The sequence below is a fragment of the Conger conger genome, chromosome 17 (assembly GCF_963514075.1).
Source record: "Conger conger chromosome 17, fConCon1.1, whole genome shotgun sequence".
Lineage (NCBI taxonomy): Eukaryota > Metazoa > Chordata > Actinopteri > Anguilliformes > Congridae > Conger > Conger conger.
Window position 1 is genome coordinate 39,155,184 of NC_083776.1, and position 24,427 is coordinate 39,179,610.

Consider the following 24,427-nt stretch of genomic DNA (forward strand, 5'->3'; position numbering starts at 1 on the left):
ACACATTACACAACAATTACACAATTATTGTTTTTCCTGTAATTCACACAGTAAAAAGAGAGGAATAAAAACCCTCAAACCACAACACTGTTTATCCCCCCCCCCCCTTCTCTGTGAATGCGGTGATGTTGAAATGCCAATGGCTGCGGCAATTACAACCAATTTTCAACCAATGAGCTTGATTTATTGTACAGCTGTACAGTGTTTAGTTATAGAGTGTTGGTGTTTTTAAACTATAAACTATAAACACAGGTTGAGGGTGATTCAACATATCAGTGAGTCTTTTTCAATGATAGAAAGGGATTTAACAATGTTTTAACAGACAAATCTTACCTGTTGTACCTTTTATATACACTTAATTAGGCACACCTTTCTAGTACCAGGTAGGACCCCCCATTCTCCTGAATTCTCCATGGCACTGGACACATCCCATGTTTTGAGCAAAGTATTGTTTATATGTGTGTACTCAACTTTTGTGCAAGCTTTATTTTTGATGACTGTGAGACACAGAAGTCTGTTTAGACGATTTGTCCTGCCAGTCAGAGATAGCGTTAAGTATGTCTCCGATTCTCTCTCCTGCTTCCTGTGGATTAAACCCTCCGAGCTGACACTGCCGAGAGCTTTTTCAAACAAGGCAACTTATCACAAAGAACAAAGACATTAATAACACGAAAATACGAAATCATGCTTCACTTACAATGGAGACCATGCTTCACTTAAAAATGCTTCTATTTTGCATTCCTTTCTAAATTAATACAAACGTTTTCATTAATAATTACATTATCAGCATAACAATTTGAGTGAAAATTTGAATCTTTGAAAAAAATTCATAAATTTCTGAATTTTAGTTTTTGGTATTTTGCTTTAATAGCAAGGTGCATTCGACAAATTTGTGTAAAACTTGATGATCTATGTTATCCCATCATTATTTTGACAATGTTCCCAAGAGCATCTTGTGATGTAACTGAATGCTTGGCTTTTGTCAGTCTTCAAGTGTCCCTGTAAATGTTCAGTGGGGTTGAGGTCAGGTGATTGTGGATTGTCCAGCACTCCTTGCTCTTCTTTGGTCTTCGAGTAGTTCTTGCAATGTTTTGAAGTAACTTATAATTTTTTTTTTTTTTTTCAAAAAATTCTGTTTATTTCTAGGATTACATGAAAAAAACCCCCCAGATTTTCAATGTGGTCTCAGACTTTTGGACCCCACTGTATATATTTATCCTTGTGTATTTGTTGACTGTATTGACACAGGAGAAAACGTGGTACTGTTACTGATAGGTATGGGATCACAGTACAGTTTCATGGTGGGAGAAAGGAACACCTCAACTTGTGAAGGATTGAGAATTATGTGCTAAATTGCCTTTTCCACATAGTCACCCCAATCTTTGAGTAGCCTTAGCCACTCTTTCCTGTGTCGTGGCTTGGATGAATATTCAATTCTGATTGGCTGAGATGGCGTAGTAACGTAGTAATTGAGGGCAGACCATAATGCAGATAGAATGATAGAATGAATTTGAAACAACAATAAAGTAATTATTGCTGGAACATCTTTCCAGCTATGCAATATTATGAATCTTTTTATTTTTTTTATTTTATTGAATAGCATATGCTCTTAAATTGCCTAAGTGTGTTTGTCAAATTCTGATCAGGACTGCATCATTGACTGCATTTTGCAGATGGAAATGACATTCTTTTAATTTAACTTAACAGTGTGATTTGCAGATGGAATACTTCAGCGAGCATCTGCTGTTATGAAAGGTTTTATTAATATTCAGAGTTTAAATCATTACTCAAATGCCAGAGCTCCCCTGCCTCTCTCTGTAGGCTTATGTTTTTTGTTTCTCTATTTCTGTTTGAAACATAATGAAATACCCGAGTTAGAAAATGGCTGGCGTTGGAAATGATTTCCGCAAAGGGACTAATGCATTCATTAGAATCTTTAATCTTTCTTAAGCTGAATGACGGAGCCAGAAAGAATCTGTGGAGACAGAGAATGGGTGTGTAATTATTCCAGTAACGCTCGTCAGTCACGAAAAAGACATTCCGTTGAAATACCTTCTGTGAGCTGAAACAACAATTTCCAGTGAAAGCAGACCATTATATTGGCGATAATACAGCGGGAACAGAGAACGTGTAGATTTTTAATGAGTTTTACTGTTTCAAGAGGCTTCCTCTTGGAGTGCATAGAAAGACCAACAGATCAGTCCTACCAACTGATTAGTGTACTGTGAAATTGAACCAGACTCTTGCCTTCAATAAATCTCTATGCTTTACAAATGAGAGATGTCTTTATGAAATTTGCTTGTGATTTCTTTTGCTTTTCTAAACTTTTCTAAACACCCATTGACATACAGCTGTTGGAGCGCCTTTGTGCGGTTCAAGACAAAACTCCCACACAATTTTTTAAAATAAATTATTTTGTCAAATTCAATGTGCCAATCAAAATTTTGTTTTCTCTCAATGTTGTTCAATTTTCCTTATTTAATTTTTTGATTTTATATTACTTGCAACAGTGCCTCTCAACCATTATAATTATTTTTGTACAATGGGAGTTCACACTGTCTATCCAGTGAATCTTGGCTTGCTGAACCTGGCTCACATTACATCATCTACAACTTTCAGTTTTTATATAGTATCCATTTAAGCTGCATATATTCTGAAGCCATGCAGGCATAGCCAGCTTAAATGGTCAGATGACACTAAGCAAACATTCTGTCTTTGGCCCTTCTCCCCACTTAACCCAATGTTTTTTCCTTAGCTCACTTTTATTCCACGTCTGGTCGATGTATTTCTGGTTTGTGTTACGTACGGCACTGAGGACCCAGATGCAGACCAAGGGATATTCCAAAAATGTTGTTTAATAAGTCCAAGTGATAAAGCCAAGAGATCCACAGATAATGCCAAAAACAGAATGCAAAATAATGGTTGAATAAACAAGCAAAAGGTCCAAATCCAGGTAATCAGAAGTCGAAGGTACAAAAGGGCTGAGGCAAAAATCGAAGTAAAAAAAAAGCAAATAATCAAAACCAAGAAAATAAGTGGATAAACAGGGATAGCATAGGGAGGCGGATTTATAGAACAGTGCGGAAAGCTAAGAGATTACATTAGTGAGTTAGTTACGTGATAAACATAAACTACCCAATTAAATGACTGTTAGCTAGTTAGTTTGACAGACAGTAAGTGTATTAATCGGATTAGTGCTGTACAATATCTAGATTTGTAGTAGTTAGTAAGAATAGTGCTGTATAACATTTAACTATCGAGAGAAGCCGGAAGTAAGGAATGCGAGGCTGGAAGAAATGTTGAAAACCCGGAAACTACTGAAACCACCCGAATAGTGAAGCATGCAGACAGGGGAGTGACTCGGGCTTGTGAACCTTCAGAAACAGACATAACAGGGGATCACGAATGAAATAACTGTAATGGGAACAAGAACCAGATATGCGTGATGATGAATAACAAGAATCAACAATAAAAAACTGAAAAACAGACCATTACATTTGGTAGAAATGCTAATTTGTTTGCATTACAGACATATTTTTGGAACCAAATATCCCACCTGGATATGAAGCTACGACTGGTTTATGACTAATATTGAAGTTTATTTCGTAATCCATTTGGTCATTTTCGAGAAAACAAATTTTTTTTTTGGCAGAACTTGCAAATGCCGTCTTGAACTACTTGTTACAAGTAGTTACAACTTATTGTTGTGTAAATGCATTGCTAGGTTTCAATACTGAACTAATGTAAAACATGGCACACATCTGGTAGGGGGTTTCCTCCCTACAGCAAGGTATAATGTGTGTTTAGATATATTGCTGCGTTAGTATAGCAGAATGAATATACAGACGTGCACAATTAAAGGATTTGGACTTTCTATAGATGTAAACCTGTAATTGTGCTGGTTAACCTAATTTCGAAATAATGTCCCATTTAAAATGTAATGCAGATTTGTTAGAAAGCATTAGGTTAAGAAATCCTTTTTGGAGAGCTTTTTGAACACTGTGGAGATCTTTATATGAACATACTCTCATTGATGTGAATAAGCCACACGTGAAGGTACATTTTCTTTACATTTTGTATGAAACAATCTATTTTAATAGAAAAATAAGCTTTTCTGATCATTCATGTGTCTGGAAAAAAAGATATGCATGTTTTGTATTTGAGTAGATTTGAGGACGTTGAGGACATCTGGGAGCAGTTTTTGGAAAACTAATTTGAATGTTTGTTGATATCTTTACCATATTTTGTAGACAAGTTGACATCTCATTTGTGCATAAATATAACGTAGTTCTGGGTTGGTTATGACTTAGAAATTTAGATATTCATTGGTAAATTATAAAAACACAAGGCTTTTTGTAATTTTGTAGTATTTTTGTGTAACTTCTGGGTATGCTGTATGTACATGCTTGACATACATTTGTTCTGAATAGTACAAGTCCCCTTTAAGTCAAGTCTTCAACCATGTGTGTGCAATAAATAGTTTGAGATATTGACACTTTTATTGGACTAGTAAAAAATAGGTGGAAATTGCCCGGGGGGCAATTAGTCTTCTGCTATCGCTACAAGTTGCTTTTTAAAAGGGAAACCTCAGATTTAATAACTGGGAAAACTACAGGCAATCACCTGCAGGAACACAATTCAGTGGATCATGGCTATGTAATTTGGAAATAGAAACATACAAATGTATTCACATTTATTAGGCTACAGCAAGCATGATCAGAAAGGCTTTATTTGCAAAAGATTCTGAAACATGGTGGCCACTGTTCAGATTATTTCCTCTAGAGCAGCATTTCCAATTTCCTTCCAACTAGATACTGGAAATAATATTGCCTACTTGTAGAGCAGGCCTATGCAAGTATGTCTTGGCAGACCATTGGAATCACTTTCTTCATATCAACATAAATGTAGAGTGTAGAGTGTATACAGGAAATAGGCTACTGCTATATCCACAATATCACTCCCTCATGTAATGAGCATACCGGTAGGCTTCACATTCGGGATACAGTTTTACTAACTAGCTGGAAATAATGTTTTGTAACCACAGTCAAGACAATGTAGGCAGCAAATAGAAAATTAACTCAAACTATCTTGTCTCCTCAAAATAAGTTCTGGACAGATGACTTGCAGAAGTTGACATGCAACAGTAGAGTTCAGTAGAAGTCAGTGTTGTCAGTGTTGCCCTCACTCATCTGTGCAGGTACCATAGCATGGGGCAGTGCAAAGTTCATAGTGATCTTTTTGGCCTATGTTTATCGTGAAAGTTAGTGAAAAATATTGTAACAGGCTCCCACAATTCAGTTAATAATGGGAAACACTGGGATTTGTTTGTTAGGTTTTTTTAAATTTGTGTACTTTTTAAAAAAGGGCACACCAGAGCTTGTCTGATGGCACAGCTGATTGGGAGAACTGGTGTTGGTTCAGTTTAGGCTTTAGCTCATAATGGACATGGATGGATATGGTTAGTATTTGGACAGGGACACCTGATCTGAGATCAGTGTGTTTACTATGAGCAAAGGCCTTTGTGTAATTCCTCAGGTACTCCTGGGCGGTGCAGAAAGATCAGACCTGAGGAATGAGGCAATACTCCCAGTTGCCTTGGTATTTCAAAGCATCCTAATCCATCTGTTCCAGCAAGTGTCTGTCCCAGAAACTACACTGGTCTGAACCACAAAGCAGGATCAATAACCTTCCTCCGCTAGGAAAGCCCTGATATGATTTGTGGACCTGGAAAGCAGTAGAAAACAAGCAGTCGAAAACAACAATGTTGCATTTAAGTCACACTGACAACATACAATTTCAAAGGCAAGATTGAGAGAGCGCTGGGAGAAGAAACAAAATGGTGTGAGGAACAAGACAAAGTGTCCCTGAGCAAAACACCTAACCCCCAAATGCTCCTGACAAGCTGAGCAATACACCAAACCCCCAAATGCTCCCGAGCAAGATACCTAACCCCCAAAATGCTCCTGACGAGCTGAGCAAGACGACCGTTGGTGTGAGAGTGCGTATGAATGGGTGAATGAGAAGCATCCATTGTACAGCGCTTTGGATAAAGGCGCTATATACATGCCAGCCATTTACCATTTAGCCATTTGGACTTGCTTTTCTGTCAGTTCAGTTCAGTCCACTTCACCTGTGTTTCACTTCCTGATTGTTTCCCACACCTGATTGCCATTTCCCACTTGTTAACTGTGTATTTAAACGCCTCTGTTTGTCAAACTCATTGCCAGATTGTTGTGCCCTGACCATACTCTCCGGCATTATATTCTGATTGATACACGCATTATGGTCTGTTTTGTTTTCGTCTTCCGCCTTTAGCTTTTCCCGTCTGTCTAGTTTGGAAATGCTGTTTACCGATCTGTTTTTGTTTTCCGACTTCTGTCTTTGGATTCTGTTTTTGTCTGCTCTGCCCACTCGTTATTGACCCTTTGCCTGGATTATCCCTGCTACCTCTGTTTGCTGGTGTATTGACCCTTTGTCTGTCTGACCTGCCCTTCATATAATAAAGATTTTGAATTAAAAGCTATGCCTTGGTCTCGCTACTGGATCTGTTGTTCTACATACCTGATACAGCCAATCATGTGGCAGCAACTAAATGCATAAAAGCATGCAGATATGGTCAAGAGGTTAAGCTGTTTTTCAGACCAAATGGGGAATAAGTATGATCTAAGTGACTTTGATCATGGAATGATTGTTGGTGCCAGACAAGTCTTTATCTCAGAAACTGCCACCTGGGAGTTTCACAGACAACAGTCCCTAGTTTGCAGAGAATGGTGCGAAAAATGTAAAACATCCAGTGAGCAGCAGTTCTGCCGGGAATAACACCTTGTTAATGAAAGAGGTCAGTGGAGAAGGGCCAGACTGGTCAAAGCTGGCAGGAAGGTGACAGTCTTTAATTTCTTACAGCATAAATAGACCATCTTTTCAAGGCTTTTTTCAGTGGTCGGCATCTGTAATGTTTCTCACTTACCAGTATGCCTCTTTCAAAAACTGCTGGTTTTAAAACTGCCATTATACACAGACATTACCAGTCTAATGTACAGTTCAGGAGACCCAAATGCAGACCAGGGGATAATAAGAAATTGTGGTTCATTTTCAGTCTGATATCAAAGCCAGTAATCCAGAACAAACAATGCCAAAATCGAGATGCAAAATAATAGTGAGTACACAGTCCAAGGGCAAAAATACAGATGATGGTACAAAAAGGGCAGGACGAGAACTTGGCAAAAAGGCAGCAAACAAAAATCAGAAAGGCAAACAAAACAGAAGGGGTAAGGCAATCTCAGAATCAGGCAAAAGGGTGTCTCAGGAATCTCTAGTATGACAGGCTGACAAATAATTGGCTCTGAAATATAGATCAATGTTCTGACAAGGAAACAACTGAGAAAGGGGTTTAAATATGATAAGACATACTAGGCAGGGCATGGAAGTGAGGAGGATCGAACAAATATACATCAGGTGAAAAACATGAAAGGGCAATTAAACGATATCAAGGGAATGCGCTAAGATGCGGACTGGAAATACATGTAATGCGGACTGGACATACATGTAATACAAACAGCTCTGGACTTGGGAGTAGACAGCTGAGTTAAGGAGTGTAGTGATATGGAAGAGCAGGTGAACACTTCATTGAATGAAGGCAGGCAATTTAGAGATAGAACAGGGAGGCAGAGTTATAGGGCAGTATGGAAATACAGTTAGTCTGTTAGTTACGTGATTAAATTATCATTTCCCAAAACTAGTGATTGTTAGTTAGTTAGACAGACAATCAGTGTTAATATAATTAGTACTGTACAAAATCTATATTAGTTGTTAATAGTGGATTAGAGCCATCTACAAACATGAATGGAGAAAAAGCAGGAAGTGTAAGGGATCAGGGGCGAGAGACCAAGAGTGACCGGGAAGGGATCACAAAGTTACCAACGATAAGTTGGATAACCACTAAAATAGGCGAGGAATATAAAACAGAAAACGGGAGAGACTCCCTGGTGAACTACCCACTGAAACAAAACCGTGAAAGTGCAAACTAGCACAAAATCTCCAAAGAAGTGGGCGAGTTTTGTGAGAAAATAACTGAAAAAGGGAACCAAACTCCCCAGCGATACGCCAACCGAAAATCTGACCTGAACTATAATGGTCAGGAAAAAACAAAACGAGATTTGACCGGCAGTCTAAGGGCTAACCCTTAAGCGCCAAACTCTGCCACTCGCTCCTCTAAACAGAAGCAGATCCAAGAAACAAAAATAGGGAAGGTTCTCGGGAACTAACTGTAGAACCCGCACAGCTAGACCAATGAGGGAATAGCTGGAGGTGAAGGGACGACAAGTTTTTCCCTGGCTGTTTTGAAGTGAATGAGAGATTTTAATTATCATCCTCCGCACACGGACAGAGCACAATTATGTTTAGGAATATACTGTGTCTGTTGCCACGGGTCGGATATGGATTGACCTGCCCCATATCCCGCTTACAGCTGGCCTGAAACAGATCAGTAAAATTCCTAATATTCTCCGTTCGTAAACGGGGCCGTATTGTAAGCTTAGTGGTTACTATCGTTCCACTCGTTTATCTGACTCCATTTAAGATATATAATTTAGAAATTTTGGTTCGAAATTTACGCGAACCTCGGGAGTGATTACACTCGACTCGTACCCGCGCCACTATTACTCAATATATGTTCTCGCGATTAACATTATTGCTGAATATCTCAGTTCAGTGTAGAACTCAGAGGCTGAGGGTCCAGTCAACACAATACATGCAAAACTGCCATGATAGTTGCGAGCCCAGGTCGGCTTAGCATTAACTGGGCTCCTTAGATCTAATTTGACAGGAACCAGCACCGTAACGCCCAGGGGTTCCCTTCGCGTCAAATCACAAGAGCCGTGCCTAACCGACCCTTTAAGTTGGCAGAAACTTGCTGGCCTCACAGCTTAGAACTATCACACCTGTACCAAGCTGCCGATCGGTCAGTCTTTGGTCCCCGTTTTCCCCCTCAATATTCAGTTGTAATTTAGGCTGAAGATGAATTAGAGTCATGGAGATCACGCAAGTTACAAACAAAATAATTTATTTGCAGACGGGTAGGTAGTTAGCATAGAATAACACAGTCAATTATGAATAGACAAATTGAAAATACAAATAATAGAGTGAAATAGTCTTACCTTACCTTATCGCTACACACATATACAGAATATGCACAGTGTGGGAAGTCGAGTGCGATCTTCCCTGATAGGCTTGTCTCCCTGGCTTTTATGCCAAATCATGTGTTTGATCCAGGCGGCAGTGCCATAAATTAGCCTGGTGGGGTTGTCAAATCTGGAATTTAGACCCCCACCATTGGGGGTTGTTGCGTAGGGAAAATAAGATGATTACCAAGAGAGGACGTGTTATTGAAACTATGGTTTATTAAAATCCATTTGGTATGAAATGTATCTCATCTGATTCCTTGATTTTACTGGATCACATCCATACCAAAAAGATTATCCTAATGTTTTGTTATGGTGCAGTTATCATGAAACCTCCCTCCTGTGTATCCATTTTACATGTAATTCATGTTATTACTACAATGGGCATAATGCAATACAACAAGGATCACATGGGCAATGTTTACAATATTGTACCGGGTCTATTGACCATCTCAACAACAGTTTTGAGGTTTTCCTCCAAGAGAGTAGTCCCTGGGGTAATGACAGCAGTGCCCAAAGGAGGGCACTGTGGTACTGCCCGGAGTCTTTCCCCCTGGAAGTGACCAGGTGTGGGGTCATAAGATATTAGGCACATTCTTTTCCCAGGAGTTTTAATGGCCCTCATGGCCTAATTGCCCGGGAACCGCTCATCTACCGACCATATATCTATCCCTTATCTTCTTGGCGTCAATCGTCTGAAACTCCCCAAAAGGTACTACAAACAGCATTGTCCTTTGTCCCTTTTGACACATACCAGAACCCCCAGCTCACAGGCTCCTCACAAATGGCAGAGTCACACTTCGCCTCCCTCCTACATAACCAACCCAAAGGAAAACAATATAGGGCCCTAAACTTCTTATCTAATTTCTACCTGAATGCTTTTCAAGACTAAAAGCAATTCAGTCTTTCAACGACTCTCTATACCTCTATACCTCTATACCTCTATACCTCTATACCTCTATACCTCTATACCTCTATACCAGCTCAGTGCACATGGAGACAGCTCAAAATGAAACCAAAGCTCAGAGCAGTGCCAGGAAGAGACTTAAATAGCTCTCCACACAGCTGACTGCAATCGGCCATGATTACACCCGCATTCCACATGCGGGAGGTAATTTCTCCTGCTGAACTTGAGGTCTAGAGAGGTAAATACTGGAATTTCCAGAAGTAGACAGTGAAAACCATGACAGGAAGTAAGAGAAAACGAGACTGAGAAGGAATTGTGGGAAACAGGAATAGTGGAACTGGAATAGTGATTCACGCAGACAGGGAAGTGACTCGGACTCAGAGTAACATAAAGACACAGACATCACAGGGGAATACGGGTGCAATGCATATGCATGTAAACATAAAACTAAATGAAAAATAATACATTTAAAAGAATAACAAATAAACTAACAGGCAATACTCAGAAACATAACACAGTCACTCAACAATACATTTTAAACTGGATGATCAACATGATAATTTTTTTATTTTTTTAAAATATATTTTCAAAAAATATTGCTAGCCTATTTATGTACAGCAGACCTGCCTGTAGCAGCACTGTGACTCAGCAGTGTGCTATTTCAGTCATTATTGTTGAAGGTTACATCCATTTGTGGATTTGCTTGGGGTCAATTCTAAAGTGCCTTGCTGCCCAGAGTTTCTGTGATATATTTGGTTAAAAAAAAATGTTCATAGAGATTGAATAAAATATTAAAATTAAAATATCTCCAATGACAAGTCAGTCACCTTTGTAAACTGATATACTTTATGATATTACAGGAATGGGAAATTAACATCTGATTTCCCTGTTACCACAGTGAGGTATTTTCACTACTGTTCTATTTCCTTTTCCTCTCAATGACAGTTGAAATACAGCCTTTTCACTTGCTGAATTATCTATTCGAGAGCTGACAGGAAATAAACTTGCATTGCCTGGCCCAGCGATAGAGTGTTAATTCCAGCAATTGGCTTTGATCTATCTATGAAATACCTGCAGTTACCATGTGAGTGACCTTTGTTTGATGACTTAGACGTGTTCAAGGTTCTGAGCTTCTTCATTAGCACAGTACAGTCCCTTATAGAGCAGAAATAACGGGAGAACGGTCCACACGAATGAGCAAACATAGGCAAGCCATATCAGGACTTCTCCTTTAGCACTTTGCGCCTTTTAAATGTATTTAATGTGCAATGTGAGGGTAATGAGCTGAAGACTTTTGTGAAAGGGGTGAATAGCCCATACATTTCACTCGTGACAGCAATGATACTGCCTCTCCGTACTACCAGTGCTATTTGATTTGTATTTTTTGTTCTTCTGTTCCCCCTTGTATTGCTGAAGTCTGGTTGGTGAGCCATGGACATGGCTGTTGCCCTTAACAACATAAGACTAATAAAGCAGAGGTGTTTTAGTCCGGGTCAATGGGGTGGGAAATGTGGAGACTGATGACGTGTGTGATCGCTCCTCAGCATGAGGTCATCCTGGTGTGAAAATGTGCTTCTGAATGGAGCTGAATAGCCTGAATGGAGCTGATGTGATGTGTTCCTTAAAACTTTCTCCCTTGTTGGATTATTATTAACAGGCTTGCAGAAAAAGCACTCTTTGTATCTATGTATACCTCAACATAATAGTTTTACATTGTTTATACATTATTTGTGCTGTCCCCTTATGTGAGGGAAGGATTTGAGAGGGGATGGTGGCTATACCACCGTCTATACCACCGTCTTCTAGCACAGAGAAAATAAATAGCAATCCCCACTACATTAATTGTGGGTAACTGAAAGAGCAGCAGCAGTCAGAATATGTACAATATTAGGTACACAGATAACAGAACTTAAGTACACAAGTATCTGTAGAACAGAATTAAATACACATGTATCACATCTGTAGAATATAATTCAGTACACATGTATCATGACAGCACCAACCTCATTCACAGACAGGGTATCAGCTGTAGGAGAGCTACAGGACCACAGACAGCTCTAACACCACTCACAGTCAGGGTATCAGCTGTAGGAGAGCTACAGGACCACAGACAGCACCAACCTCATTCACAGACAGGGTATCAGCTGTAGGAGAGCTACAGGACCACAGACAGCTCTAACACCACTCACAGTCAGGGTATCAGCTGTAGGAGAGCTACAGGACCACAGACAGCTCTAACACCACTCACAGTCAGGGTATCAGCTGTAGGAGAGCTACAGGACCACAGACAGCACCAACCTCACTCACAGTCAGGGTATCAGCTGTAGGAGAGCTACAGGACCACAGACAGCACCAACCTCATTCACAGACAGGGTATCAGCTGTAGGAGAGCTACAGGACCACAGGCAGCTCTAACACCACTCACAGTCAGGGTATCAGCTGTAGGAGAGCTACAGGACCACAGACAGCTCTAACACCACTCACAGTCAGGGTATCAGCTGTAGGAGAGCTACAGGACCACAGACAGCACCAACCTCACTCACAGACAGGGTATCAGCTGTAGAGCGACAGGACCGACTCAAAAGCAGAGGTCATATTTCAGAATCCATGTTTACATTCCCCTATATACTGTGTCAACAATGTAGGTATGAGCTTTAGGTGGGAGGTGAACTTGAATGGTAGCATTTTTGAACAATAATTATAAGCTTTATTTATATAGCACCTTTAAAAAGCATATTTCATATCCACAAATTCAGCATTAAGATCACAACTTTCTGGTTTCTGCACCCATAACGACATATCACAATGATTATTAAATCGTATGTTACATTCTCATTTCTAAAATATTGGCTGATTAAGGCCTCACAAGAATCACTTGACAGTAGCATTCAGGGGGTATTTTGTGAAGCAATATTGCAGAATTAGTTGGATATCTGCACAGAATAGAAACCTGAACTCCCCCAAATCAGGACCATGGAAGTAAAAAAAGCTACGCTCATCTCAGTACCTAGCTAGCTGTCTAATAAACTAAATAATGCTAAAATAATGTCCATGTCCACAAAATCGTGACCGCATCCTCCTTCCTGACAATGAACTGATACATTTTTAATACTGGATCATTTATGTTGAATGTTAATGTACCGTAGCTTATGTGAAGCATATGGCTGCATGCTTACAACAAGTCATGGGAAGAGATGGGGTTTGGAGTTTGAGTTATTCTTGTACAGTCTATGGTCTCTCAACACACACACATTAATATAATGAGTAAGTTCGCTGAAGCCATTCTGAATTTTCAGTGTTTAATATAAGACTAAATATTTAGCCACGGCATAGGGGTCAACACCACCAGTAAGATTCAGATTTTCTTTGCATCTTCTCTTTGCCGTCCCCTTTATATTTGCCAGACCTTAGTTAGCTGTTGTTGGAAAACGTTTCTCGACTGTGGCTAAGTCAGTTCACTTTTTTTCTATTTCACCGAACTTTTCACCACAAAACATGTTCAGTGGCTAATGGTAGCTATAGTTGTACCATAATCTTACTTGGTTTACTTTCTTCCGTCGTTATTTTTATTCACGATTTAAATGTATGTTGTCATTATCAAAGCACTTTGTGACTGGACACCCAAACGAGGAGTTCAACAGCATAATGTAAGGCTGTCGGCTTGAGGAAATGGTATCTAATCTCCAACAACTATTATTTCTTGCAGTGGCTGGCTTAATGGTAACGTAAACTTGCCCTGTTCCTTCTATGTTCTGAACAGAGCAAATTTCATGACAAATAAAAAAATAAAATGCTTCCAGATCAGCTTTGGTTTGTGTGTGTGTGTGTGTGTGTGTGTGTGTGTGTGTGTGTGTGTAAAGTCTAGTTCCTTCCTGTAATGTTTCTGAGTATTGTCTTTTAGCTTTATTTTGTAAAACCCCACGCTAACCCAACGACGGAATTTACCGAGGGCCGAAGGTATCAGCGTGCTCGTCCTTCTGGTGTTGCTGAAAGAATACTAATAGGGTTAAAAATGAGTGGCCCCTATGCTGAGTCTAGATCAGCCAATAAATAAACCACAATACAAAGACAGTAGTACCGCTCTGCCTTCTGCTCTTTACTGGTCCGGGCTGACCAAGAATCTCCACAATTGGGCCAATAGATTCACCTTCGTTATATCTGACTCCATTTAGAATAATAATTTAGATTAATTATCTACCTTTGGTAGATGTCTTATTTATAATTTCGACTTGATCTCTATAGGAATCCTGTACTGAGATTTACTCTCTGAACAGTCCTCTGCTGGTTCCGCCGCATGTCACATCGCGCGTTATGTGCACGTCTCACGAGCTGGCTAGATATCTGCAGTCATTCCAGAGGTCGCAGGAATAGCTACTCTCGGGTATATCTGTTAACAGCCTAGGGACCCCAGAAGGCCAACCTAGCTACGGCTGTGCTCGACATGAATGAACTACCACGCGGAGGCGAGTGATTTACCATCAGAGGTCTACGGGTGCTATACGTCGTGATACATTAAGCGTAAATTTACATCCTCCCTAGACCAACTCGAGGGGGTAACCAAGCCTTCCCTGTGTACCATTGAGTGTCAGTAAGTGAAACTACACAGATCAAGTTTTAACAATTTATTTTACCAGGCAGGTTACATACATAATTACACTCTAGTTCCAAATAAAATATACATAAAAGTATTACAAAGGAAACCAAATTACGGAGTCTGAAGTCATACCTGGTAATAAAAGCTACATATAGGAGTCTGGCTACAGACACCCTGTACATAGAAGTTACGACATGGCTGGGGGCCATGGGGCAACATGGCTCAGGCAGTAAGAGCAGTCGTCTCATTGGCTCAGGCAGTAAGAGCAGTCGTCTCATTGGCTCAGGCAGTAAGAGCAGTCGTCTCATTGGCTCAGGCAGTAAGAACAAAATCGTATCTGACAGTTTTTTAAGTATTCTGTAAAATTTTGAACTGCATGATATTACCCCCTTTAGAGCACAGTATCACATATTCTCCTCAGCAGTAAAGGTACTGGAGAAGCGCTGTGTCTCTATCTGAGAGCAATGGTGAACTCTGAAAATCCCTATGTTGTCAGAAGAAGCTAATGCAGCAATGTACTGGCTAAGTCAACCTCACCCTAACCCTGGTTTAATGAGTCTAATTGTGTTCTACTGATACAGCCTCTCAGTCAGCTAATTGCATAAAATGCTCAGTGTGCTCAATTTAACTCTGTTAGCAGAGTTTATTTGGGTACAAGAGGGACTAAATGCACTCAATTGAAGTTGATTTATTTAACAGTGCAGGTTGTCTCTGATGTTGATTTTGTGTGTATAATATTTCTGTTGAGGAAATGAATAAGTGGATTAATTATTGCTTTATGATGATGTAATGAATTAAGCCTTGGATCACACTGCATCTCCACTCCTCTGCTGCGGATGCTTTCTGAGTGGGAAGTGGGGGAGGGCAGTTCAAATTTCTGTTTCTATCATTTCATTTTTCTCTTTCTGTAATAATAAAAATAATAATATAATAATACATCATACTCATAAAAATATAGTTATTATTATTATTAGTCAGTAGTGATAAATGCTCTTCAGCCTTATGTTTACTGATGCCATCAGCAGTGGTGGTCCTGGTGTAGACGCACAGATAGAGGTTTATTCTCCAAGAAAAGTCTAATCTATAGTACTGCAGGCTTTGTCACTTCCTGTTCCCTGATGATTCTGCACTCAATGCCAGTTTTCACATAGACAATGTTGCATGGATTTTTCTCTGCATATAATTTTGACTTGACAATCAGCCAAACACAGCCAAACACTCAATGCAGTTGACAAATTTATTTATCTAGGAAGTACTCAAAATGCTCAGCTTCATGATGAAATCAACACCCATGTTCCCAAGGCCTGTGTTGGCTTTGAGAGATGCCTGTCAGCTGCCTACAACATTGTGGGATAAGCACTACCACCAAGCTCAAGGCTTGCCATTCTCAACCTCTTCCAATGGCATGCCAACATCCCCAACTACCAACAGCACACTCACACCCCCAACTTCCAACAGCACACTCACATCCCCAACTTCCAACAGCACACTCACATCCCCAACTTCCAACAGCACACTCACATCCCCAACTTCCAACAGCACACTCACATCCCTAACTTCCAACAGCACACTCACATCCCCAACTTCCAACAGCACACTCACATCCCCAACTTCCAACAGCACACTCACATCCCCAACTTCCAACAGCACACTCACATCCCCAACTTCCAACAGCATGCTCACATACTCAGATTTCAATAGCATGCTCACATCCTCAACCTCTTCCAATTGGTCTGCTTGCAAATACGTCTAAACATCACATGGCTGCTCCCCCAGGTTCTCCAGTAGGCAGACACACTGAGGAACCACAAATATGTCTGATACTACACTCTCAAAGTGTATGAAGCATGCCCAAGAAGAGAGAGTGACCTCACTGGAGTTGTGCAGTGCCCTCTGTGGGAAAGTATTTTCTGCACCAAAATAGGACTGATTAGCCACCTGCGTACCACGGCATGGAACTTCTTCAATTTCTTCCAGTGATGACTGTGGTCATCTTCGAATATACGAATGAATGACAGTATGATCATGGGGACGTAAAAATGAGCAGAAGGCTCTGTTACTTTTGTGTCGTGACACTTGGATATACAATTAGATTCCAGACGTTATGATGTATTATGACAGTAATATCATAACATCTTGTTCTAAAATGTAGCCGTAAAAGGAATATATACAATCACTGAGCACTTTATTAGGTAGACCTGTAGACAAGCTTGTTAATGCAAATATTTAATCAGCCAATCATGTGGCAGCAAGTAAATGCATAAAAGTGTGCATTTACTTGCTGCCACATGGCGGCCTGTAGCGTAGTGGTTAAGGTTCATGACTGGGACCTGGATCCTTGAGCAAGGCCCTTAACCCTGCATTGCTCCAGGGGAGGATTGTCTCCTGCTTAGTCTAATCAACTGTACGTCGCTCTGGATAAGAGTGTCTGCCAAATGCCATTAATGTAATGTAATGTATTGCAGACATGGTCAAGAGGTTCAGCTGTTTTTCAGACCAAATATAAGAAATCTGATCTTAGTGACTTTGATGGAATGATTGTTGGTGTCAGACAGGGTGGTATGAATATTTCAGAAATTACTGATTTGAATTTGCACAGAATGGTGCGAAAAACAAAAAACATCCAGTGAGCAGCAGTTCTGCGGGCAAAAATGCCTTGTTAATGAGAGAGGTCAGTGAGAAAGGCCAGACTAATCAAAGCTGACAGGAAGGTGACAGTAACGCAAACAGTAGTATGCAGAAGAGCATCTCTGAACCCAGAACACTTCAAACCTCTTAAGTGGACAGAAGACCAATAAGACAAAAAAAAAAGTATAATAAATACCTAATAATATGCTCACTGAGTGTATTTACACGCAGCATAGTTAATCATGTTCAGTTTGTGACTTTCTTTAGTGAGATATTTGTCAAATTTTTTATGATAATGTTCTGCGACCTTTGGCATATAATCCATGTAAAGTGTCACCACAGATTGGCATTAGCAAACTGAAAGGTAGTATTGAGAGATAAGGGATTCTCCTGAAGGATTCTCAAGGCATCAAATGATGGATGGTGTCCTAGTCTGCGACCTCACAAGCAGTCATGATTTCTGACAGATTTCACAAATCTATTTCTTCTCTTATCTTCCCCTATTCATAAGGGTGCACCTGAACATAAATCAGAACCACAGGGCTTGCTATATATAAAAACAAAATATGCTTCTGAAAAGATTTTTCTGAGAACCAGTCCTACGCATTTTGTATGCGCAATATAAAAAAGTAGCAGAGGGAAATGTTTGCTTGATGTTTATTTGGTATGAAAATAGAGTCGGTAGCTGTGTTTCTTTGGGGTTTTTTTGCACACTTGAGTTGAGTGAGAGGCTGAGATCCCTGAACAAAGTTAGCTGTCCGATCAGCACTGAGTACACAATGACTCACAGGAACCTTCAGGGACCGTCATAGCACGTTCATATCGACCTCCGTGGGAAAGAGATTTCAGTTTGGTTTGAGATAAAAGCCCATTTGTCCCTTTCTGAGCTGAATGTCTGCTCTGAGGCAAAATGTGACAGGTGTATGACCAGGGGAAGATAGACAGAGCGTGGGAACACCGTCTTCCACTTACAGATGAGGTTTGAGACCCATATTACTTATGTAAGCTGCATGTTACATGTCATGTGAGCCTTTATCATGTATAATGCTGCATGTCAATGTTTTGAGAAGCAGTAAAAAGTAATTACATGAATATTGCTGCATTTTTACATATGCAAGTCCCTGATATGCAGTAGTATTTCTCGAGGATTCAGAGCTGAAAATACCTTCTTGTCGTCCACACACTTATATACTCATAAGCACTGAGCTTTAAAAGATGCAAGCATGGTTTTGGGGAGAACAGGGATTGTCATTACCACTGTATGCAATGACATACAATACAATATAAATGTAAAAAAAATATGTACAATATATTTTAAAGCTAATTTGAAACTAGTTTTGAAACAAATTCAATGTATTTTATGTATATTTGTAAATATATGTTTGATAGTTCCATTGCATGTGATTAAATGTGTTCAATGCAAATAGCATGTGTCATTTGAAGCCATATCACATGCTGATTGGTGGAACATACTGGCTGCATGCTGCATTTTAAAAGTGATATTTATCAGTATGTATGGTATCAAAGAGGAAGTAGCTTGGGGAATCCTGGAGGAGGTTAAACATGAAAGAGGAAGCTGTGCACTGTGGGATAGATTGAGACTTCTGGGTTTTAAGATGTGCTCTGACAGGGTTTTCATTTGGTACCTCTTGGTTGACTGTTCAAGAGAAATGTACATGTATGTAACATCTCAAATCCCAGCTGGTATCGTATCTATTCCTGAGAGATGAAATTCTATGAAGTTCAATGAAAGCTTTGCTCAGGAACAATGGAGTGACACCAAATAACACCATATCATTGTGAAATAAGGATGTGCAATTTTAGAAAATAGATTTACCTTTTTACTAAAGCAAAATGTTTCATAAGCTCTCAGTCTATTAAACATTCTAAGGCATGAACACTTTCTGCAAACAAATGTTGAAATGGCACAAAATAAACAGATCCAATGGAGATGTTGGTCTTCTGAACTCCTCTTCTGCTCACCCCACACATTTACAGTGATATTTTCCGAGATTGCGTTAACACAGTATTGCAGGGCACTTTCTATAAATGCAGATATTCACCAGTCTTCTTCTGCGATTAAAATTATCGATGCCATGATTTTATGACCAAATAGAAAAATGGTCAATAACCTGTGGTCTTATTTCATTTGTGTATTCACTGACATTCCCCATATTTATGGGTGACTGAGTGAGTTTAGCATGTATCACTATATTTATATCCCAGTGAAACGGAGTTATGGATGTCAATAATTGTGACATGTTTTGTTCAGGAAAAATCCTTGATGAATAATGTTTTTTCTATTAAGAATTTTAATGACATTAGTAACATTTTTATCACATTATTTTGCTTATTTCAAACAGGGCTGCACAGGGCTCCATGTAAAATTCTTAATTCACATTATTACAGATCATTAGCTGTTCCAATAAATTATGTCTGTTTTTGAATATTTCCCTCACAGGAAGCTCTTCTTCACGGACTTTGGGCATGTGGGCAAGGTAGAGCGATGCAACATGGACGGCACCAACAGAACCCGGATCGTGGATCACAAGGCAGAGCAGCCCACGGCCCTGGCCCTGGACCTGGTGATGAAGCTGGTGTATTGGGCAGATGTCTACCTGGATTACATTGAGGTGGTGGATTACAATGGGAAAAACAGGCACACCGTCATTCAGGGGACTTCTGTGAGTACCAATTAAGTTCTTCAGCTGCTGGAACTTTGACAGAATGTGCATAAAAAATCATTAGATTGCTGTCCACACAACAAAAAGGCAGAAAATGTAATTCAATTAGATATAATGAATTCACTTTATAGCTTTTTGTTAATTTTGGACACAGTTCTTATGAATATTAATGCATGTACTCAAAGTGCGTCCCCTCCTTGCTAGTCCCAGTGGGAGGTTCGTGTTTTTATGAATGAAACGCAGTCGAAGGACTACAAAATTGTGCATTGTTAATTGGACATGAATGAAATGAACAGTGGCTTACTATTCTGTTTCTCAAGCTCAATTTTTAAATCAATGATTTTAAAGTAGATCCAGGCCATTGCAATTTAAGAAAGAATTTAAAAAACATCTTAGTTAATTCCTTATAGCATGATAGGAGAAAATACATTTGGTATGTAGTCATAAAGCAACCCTTCTGTGTATTTGAAGACGCTGCTCTCATTTATATTTACCTGAAAAAGGCAGGAATGCTCCTGGTCTGTGTGAGGCCACCACATTTTTTGTAATTCATTACAGAATTTCAAGTTTCTCAAAGAATGGAAATTCCCTGAATCTTGTTGGTATCCAAGCACTGTGGATCTGACAAGTGCAATAACGCTGTTTTACTGTAGGCTTTATCCACCTTCATTTTGAGGTGTCTTTTTTCACTTATGTATATATTTATGGCACCGCTGTGCTCTAATGTTGCACTAATGGGAGGTTTGGATGCTGGCCCACTCATTTCTGCTAGGTGCCATTTCCTGTTGATTACTTTTGGAGAAACTTTTGGATATCCTAGTTAATGGCTGCCCATCTCTCTTTTTAAATGCTTTCATTTATGCCCACTGCCTGGGAAAGATTGGAGCGGAAGGCCATACAAATGCACTCCTTCAGCATTAAGCTTCTGAATAGCTGAGATGATGCTTATTCTGTTTAGTGAGATGATGCTTAGTGACATGACATCTCTCCTTCAAGGTGTCGTACCTCCGTGGATTAACGCTCTTTGAAGATTATTTATTTGCAACACATGCCGAACCTACCAAAGGATCTAAAGTGGACATTTTACAAATAAATCGGTTTAACAGCACAGACAGACAGACAATAACCACCATGGTGAATTCAGGAGAAATACATGTTTACCACAAACTGACCCAGCCAACAGGTAAACATGCACATATGAAGTTGAGTGTTGTGCTGTGCGTGCATGTTTGTGCTTCTGTAAGGAACTTTCTTTGTGCATTTCTTCTTCAGCAAAATATTTATTCCATGTTATTCCCAAGAACTTTTTCCTAAGTAATAAGTATAGCAAATATAAAGACAGCAAAGAGAAGATTAAAAAAAATATTATTATAAATATTCTTATTCATTATTAATGTGTGTGTTGACCATAGACGGTAAATAACAGTTGGTGTGTTAGAAAAGCTTGTTGGTTTATTGCTGTTGTTGCTACAACCATAAAACAGAGCATACCATTTAAACCATGTACACCGTAGCATAACCCAGTGAGTCTTTCTCCGCAGCCCGGAGCCACGCTTGCGACACTGACGCTTTCGGGAAGGCAGGAGGGTGTTCCCACATCTGCCTCCTCAGCGGCAGCTACAAGACCCGGGCATGCCGCTGTCGAGCCGGCTTCAGCCTGGGGAGCGACGGGACGTCCTGCAAAAGTCAGAGCTTCAGCTTCACATTCCTCTGATCTACGTGTACATCCTGGCCTTTCATAAACCCATGAGCCTCAGCTTTCATTCCTCTACATCCTGGCCTTTCATAAACCCATGAGCCTCAGTTTTCATTCCTCTACATCCTGGCCTTTCATAAACCCATGAGCCTCAGCTTTCATTCCTCTACATCCTGGCCTTTCATAAACCCATGAGCCTCAGCTTTCATTCCTCTACATCCTGGCCTTTCATAAACCCATGAGCCCCAGCTTTCATTCCTCTACATCCTGGCCTTTCATAAACCCATGAGCCTCAGCTTTCATTCCTCTACATCCTGGCCTTTCATAAACCCATGAGCCTCAGCTTTCATTCCTCTACATCCTGGCCTTTCATAAACCCATGAGCCTCAGCTTTCATTCCTCTATATCCTGGCCTTTCATAAACCCATGAGCCTCAGCTTTCATTCCTCTACATTACATTATTGGCATTTGGCAGACGCTCTTATCCAGAGCGACGTACAACAAAGTGCATAGCCATAACCAGGGCTAAGTGCGCTGAAAGACCCTAGAGGGAAGTACAATTTCAATTGCTACCTGTACAACAAAGATAAGGACCAAGGCCTATTTTTTATTTTATTTTATTTTTTTATAAACAAACAAAGCAAAAGTGACCAAATTTAACTATCCAAATACTGCTTACCTAGCCAACTAAAAATACCGAAACACAAAGTAAATCACAAACACAACAATTAAGGTTCACAGGGAGGTAGGCAGGGATGGGGAGAGGTGCTGCCTGAAGAGGTGCGTCTTCAGTTTGCGGTTGAAGGTGGGGAGAGATTCTTCAGTTCTGATCTCAACGGGGAGTTCGTTCCACCACCGTGGAGCCAGAACAGACAGTAGTCGTGAGCGTGAGGTGGAGGTTCGGAGAAGGGGAGTTGCCAAGCGGCCTGTGGAGGCTGAACGAAGAGGTCTGGCAGGGGTGTAGGGTCTGATGATTTTTTGGAGGTAAGCTGGGGAAGACCCCTTAACTGCTTGGAAGGCTAGCCACCAATGTTTTGAATTTGATGCGAGCCATGACAGGCAGCCAGTGGAGGGAAGTAAGCAGGGGGGTGACGTGTGAGTATTTGGGAAGGTTGAAGACCAGACGAGCTGCTGCATTCTGGATAAGCTGGAGGGGTCTGATGGCGGACGCTGGGAGGCCAGCCAAGAGGGAATTGCAGTAGTCCAGGCGGGACAGAACCATCGCTTGGACCAGGAGCTGGGTCGAGTAGGGGGTGAGAAAGGGGCGGATTCTCCGTATGTTGTATAGGAAGAACCTGCATGACCGGGTCACCGCCGCAATGTTCCCGGAAAGGGACAGTCTGCTGTCCATCACCAGGCCGAGGTTCCTTACACTGGGTGATGGCGTAAGTGTGGTATCCCCGAGGGAAATGGAGAGATCCAAGCGGGGAGAGGTATTAGCAGGGATGAATATCATTTCAGTCTTGCCTGGGTTGAGCTTTAGATAGTGGTTGTCCATCCAGCTCTGGATGTCCCTCAGGCAAGCAGAGATACGGGCAGAAACCTGTGTATCAGATGGTGGGAACGAGATGAAGAGTTGGGTATCATCCGCATATCAGTGGTAGGATAGCCCATGTGCAGTGATCACAGGGCCAAGGGAACGAGTGTAAAGAGAAAAAAGAAGCGGGCCTAGGACTGAGCCCTGGGGAACTCCTGTGGCAAGAGGCCGAGGTGTCGATACCATACCAGCCCAGGCAACCTGGAAGGAGCGACCAAAGAGGTAAGATTCAATCCAGTCCAGGGCTGTGCCACAGATGCCCGTTGCTGACAGGGCGGACAGGAGGATGGAGTGATCCACAGTGTCGAAGGCAGCAGAGAGATCTAGAAGAATGAGGACAGAGGAGAGGGAGGCTGCTCGTGCGGCATAGAGCGACTCACTGACGGAGAGGAGCGCGGTCTCTGTCGAGTGGCCCGATCTGAAGCCAGACTGATGGGGGTCTAGCAGGTTGTTGTTAGAAAAGAAAGAAGAAAGTTGAGTAGAAGCAACTCGTTCTATGGTTTTAGAAAGAAAAGGAAGAAGAGATAACGGGCGGTAGTTGAGGATGATGGAGGGATCCAGGGTAGGCTTTTTTAGCAATGGAATGATGTGGGCCCTCTTGAAGGATTCTGGAAAACAGCCGGAAGACAGGGAGGAATTGACAAGGGAGGTCACAAATGGGAGAATGTCTGGTGTGATAGGAGAAGAGAAGAGGGGATAGGGTCAAGGGCACAGGTTGTAGGGCGGTAGGAGAGCAGGAGTTGAGAAACATCAGAGTCTGCAAGGGGGGAGAAAGTGGAAAAGGAAGGGATGGGCCTAGAGGAGGAGAAGGGCACAGTAAGGGGGGCGGTGGTTGTAAACGATCTGCGGATGACTGTGACCTTCTCATCGAAAAAGTCAGCAAAGTCATCAGCAGCAAAGGAGGACTGAGGTGGAGGAGGCGGTGCGTTGAGGAGAGAGGAGAAAATGGAGAACAGTTTCCGGGGGCCTTTCCTCCTGGCCTTTCATAAACCCATGAGCCTCAGCTTTCATTCCTCTACATTCTGGCCTTTCATAAACCCATGAGCCTCAGCTTTCATTCCTCTACATCCTGGCCTTTCATAAACCCATGAGCCTCAGCTTTCATTCCTCTACATCCTGGCCTTTCATAAACCCATGAGCTTCAGCTTTCATTCCTCTACATCCTGGCCTTTCATAAATCCATGAGCTTCGGCTGTCAATTT

The 24,427-nt window shown here is 41.0% G+C and overlaps 1 protein-coding gene across 1 annotated transcript in view; it reads left to right on the forward strand.

Moving 5' to 3' along the window:
- The window catches only part of LOC133116330 (low-density lipoprotein receptor-related protein 1B-like), a 447,656-nt gene that overhangs the window by 93,592 nt on the left and 329,637 nt on the right, over positions 1–24,427 (forward strand). Inside the window, exons 8-10 of the mRNA XM_061225770.1 lie at positions 19,770–19,992; positions 20,989–21,175; positions 21,534–21,677. Coding sequence (XP_061081754.1) covers positions 19,770–19,992; positions 20,989–21,175; positions 21,534–21,677 — 554 coding nt within the window. The remainder of the gene's footprint in view (positions 1–19,769; positions 19,993–20,988; positions 21,176–21,533; positions 21,678–24,427) is intronic.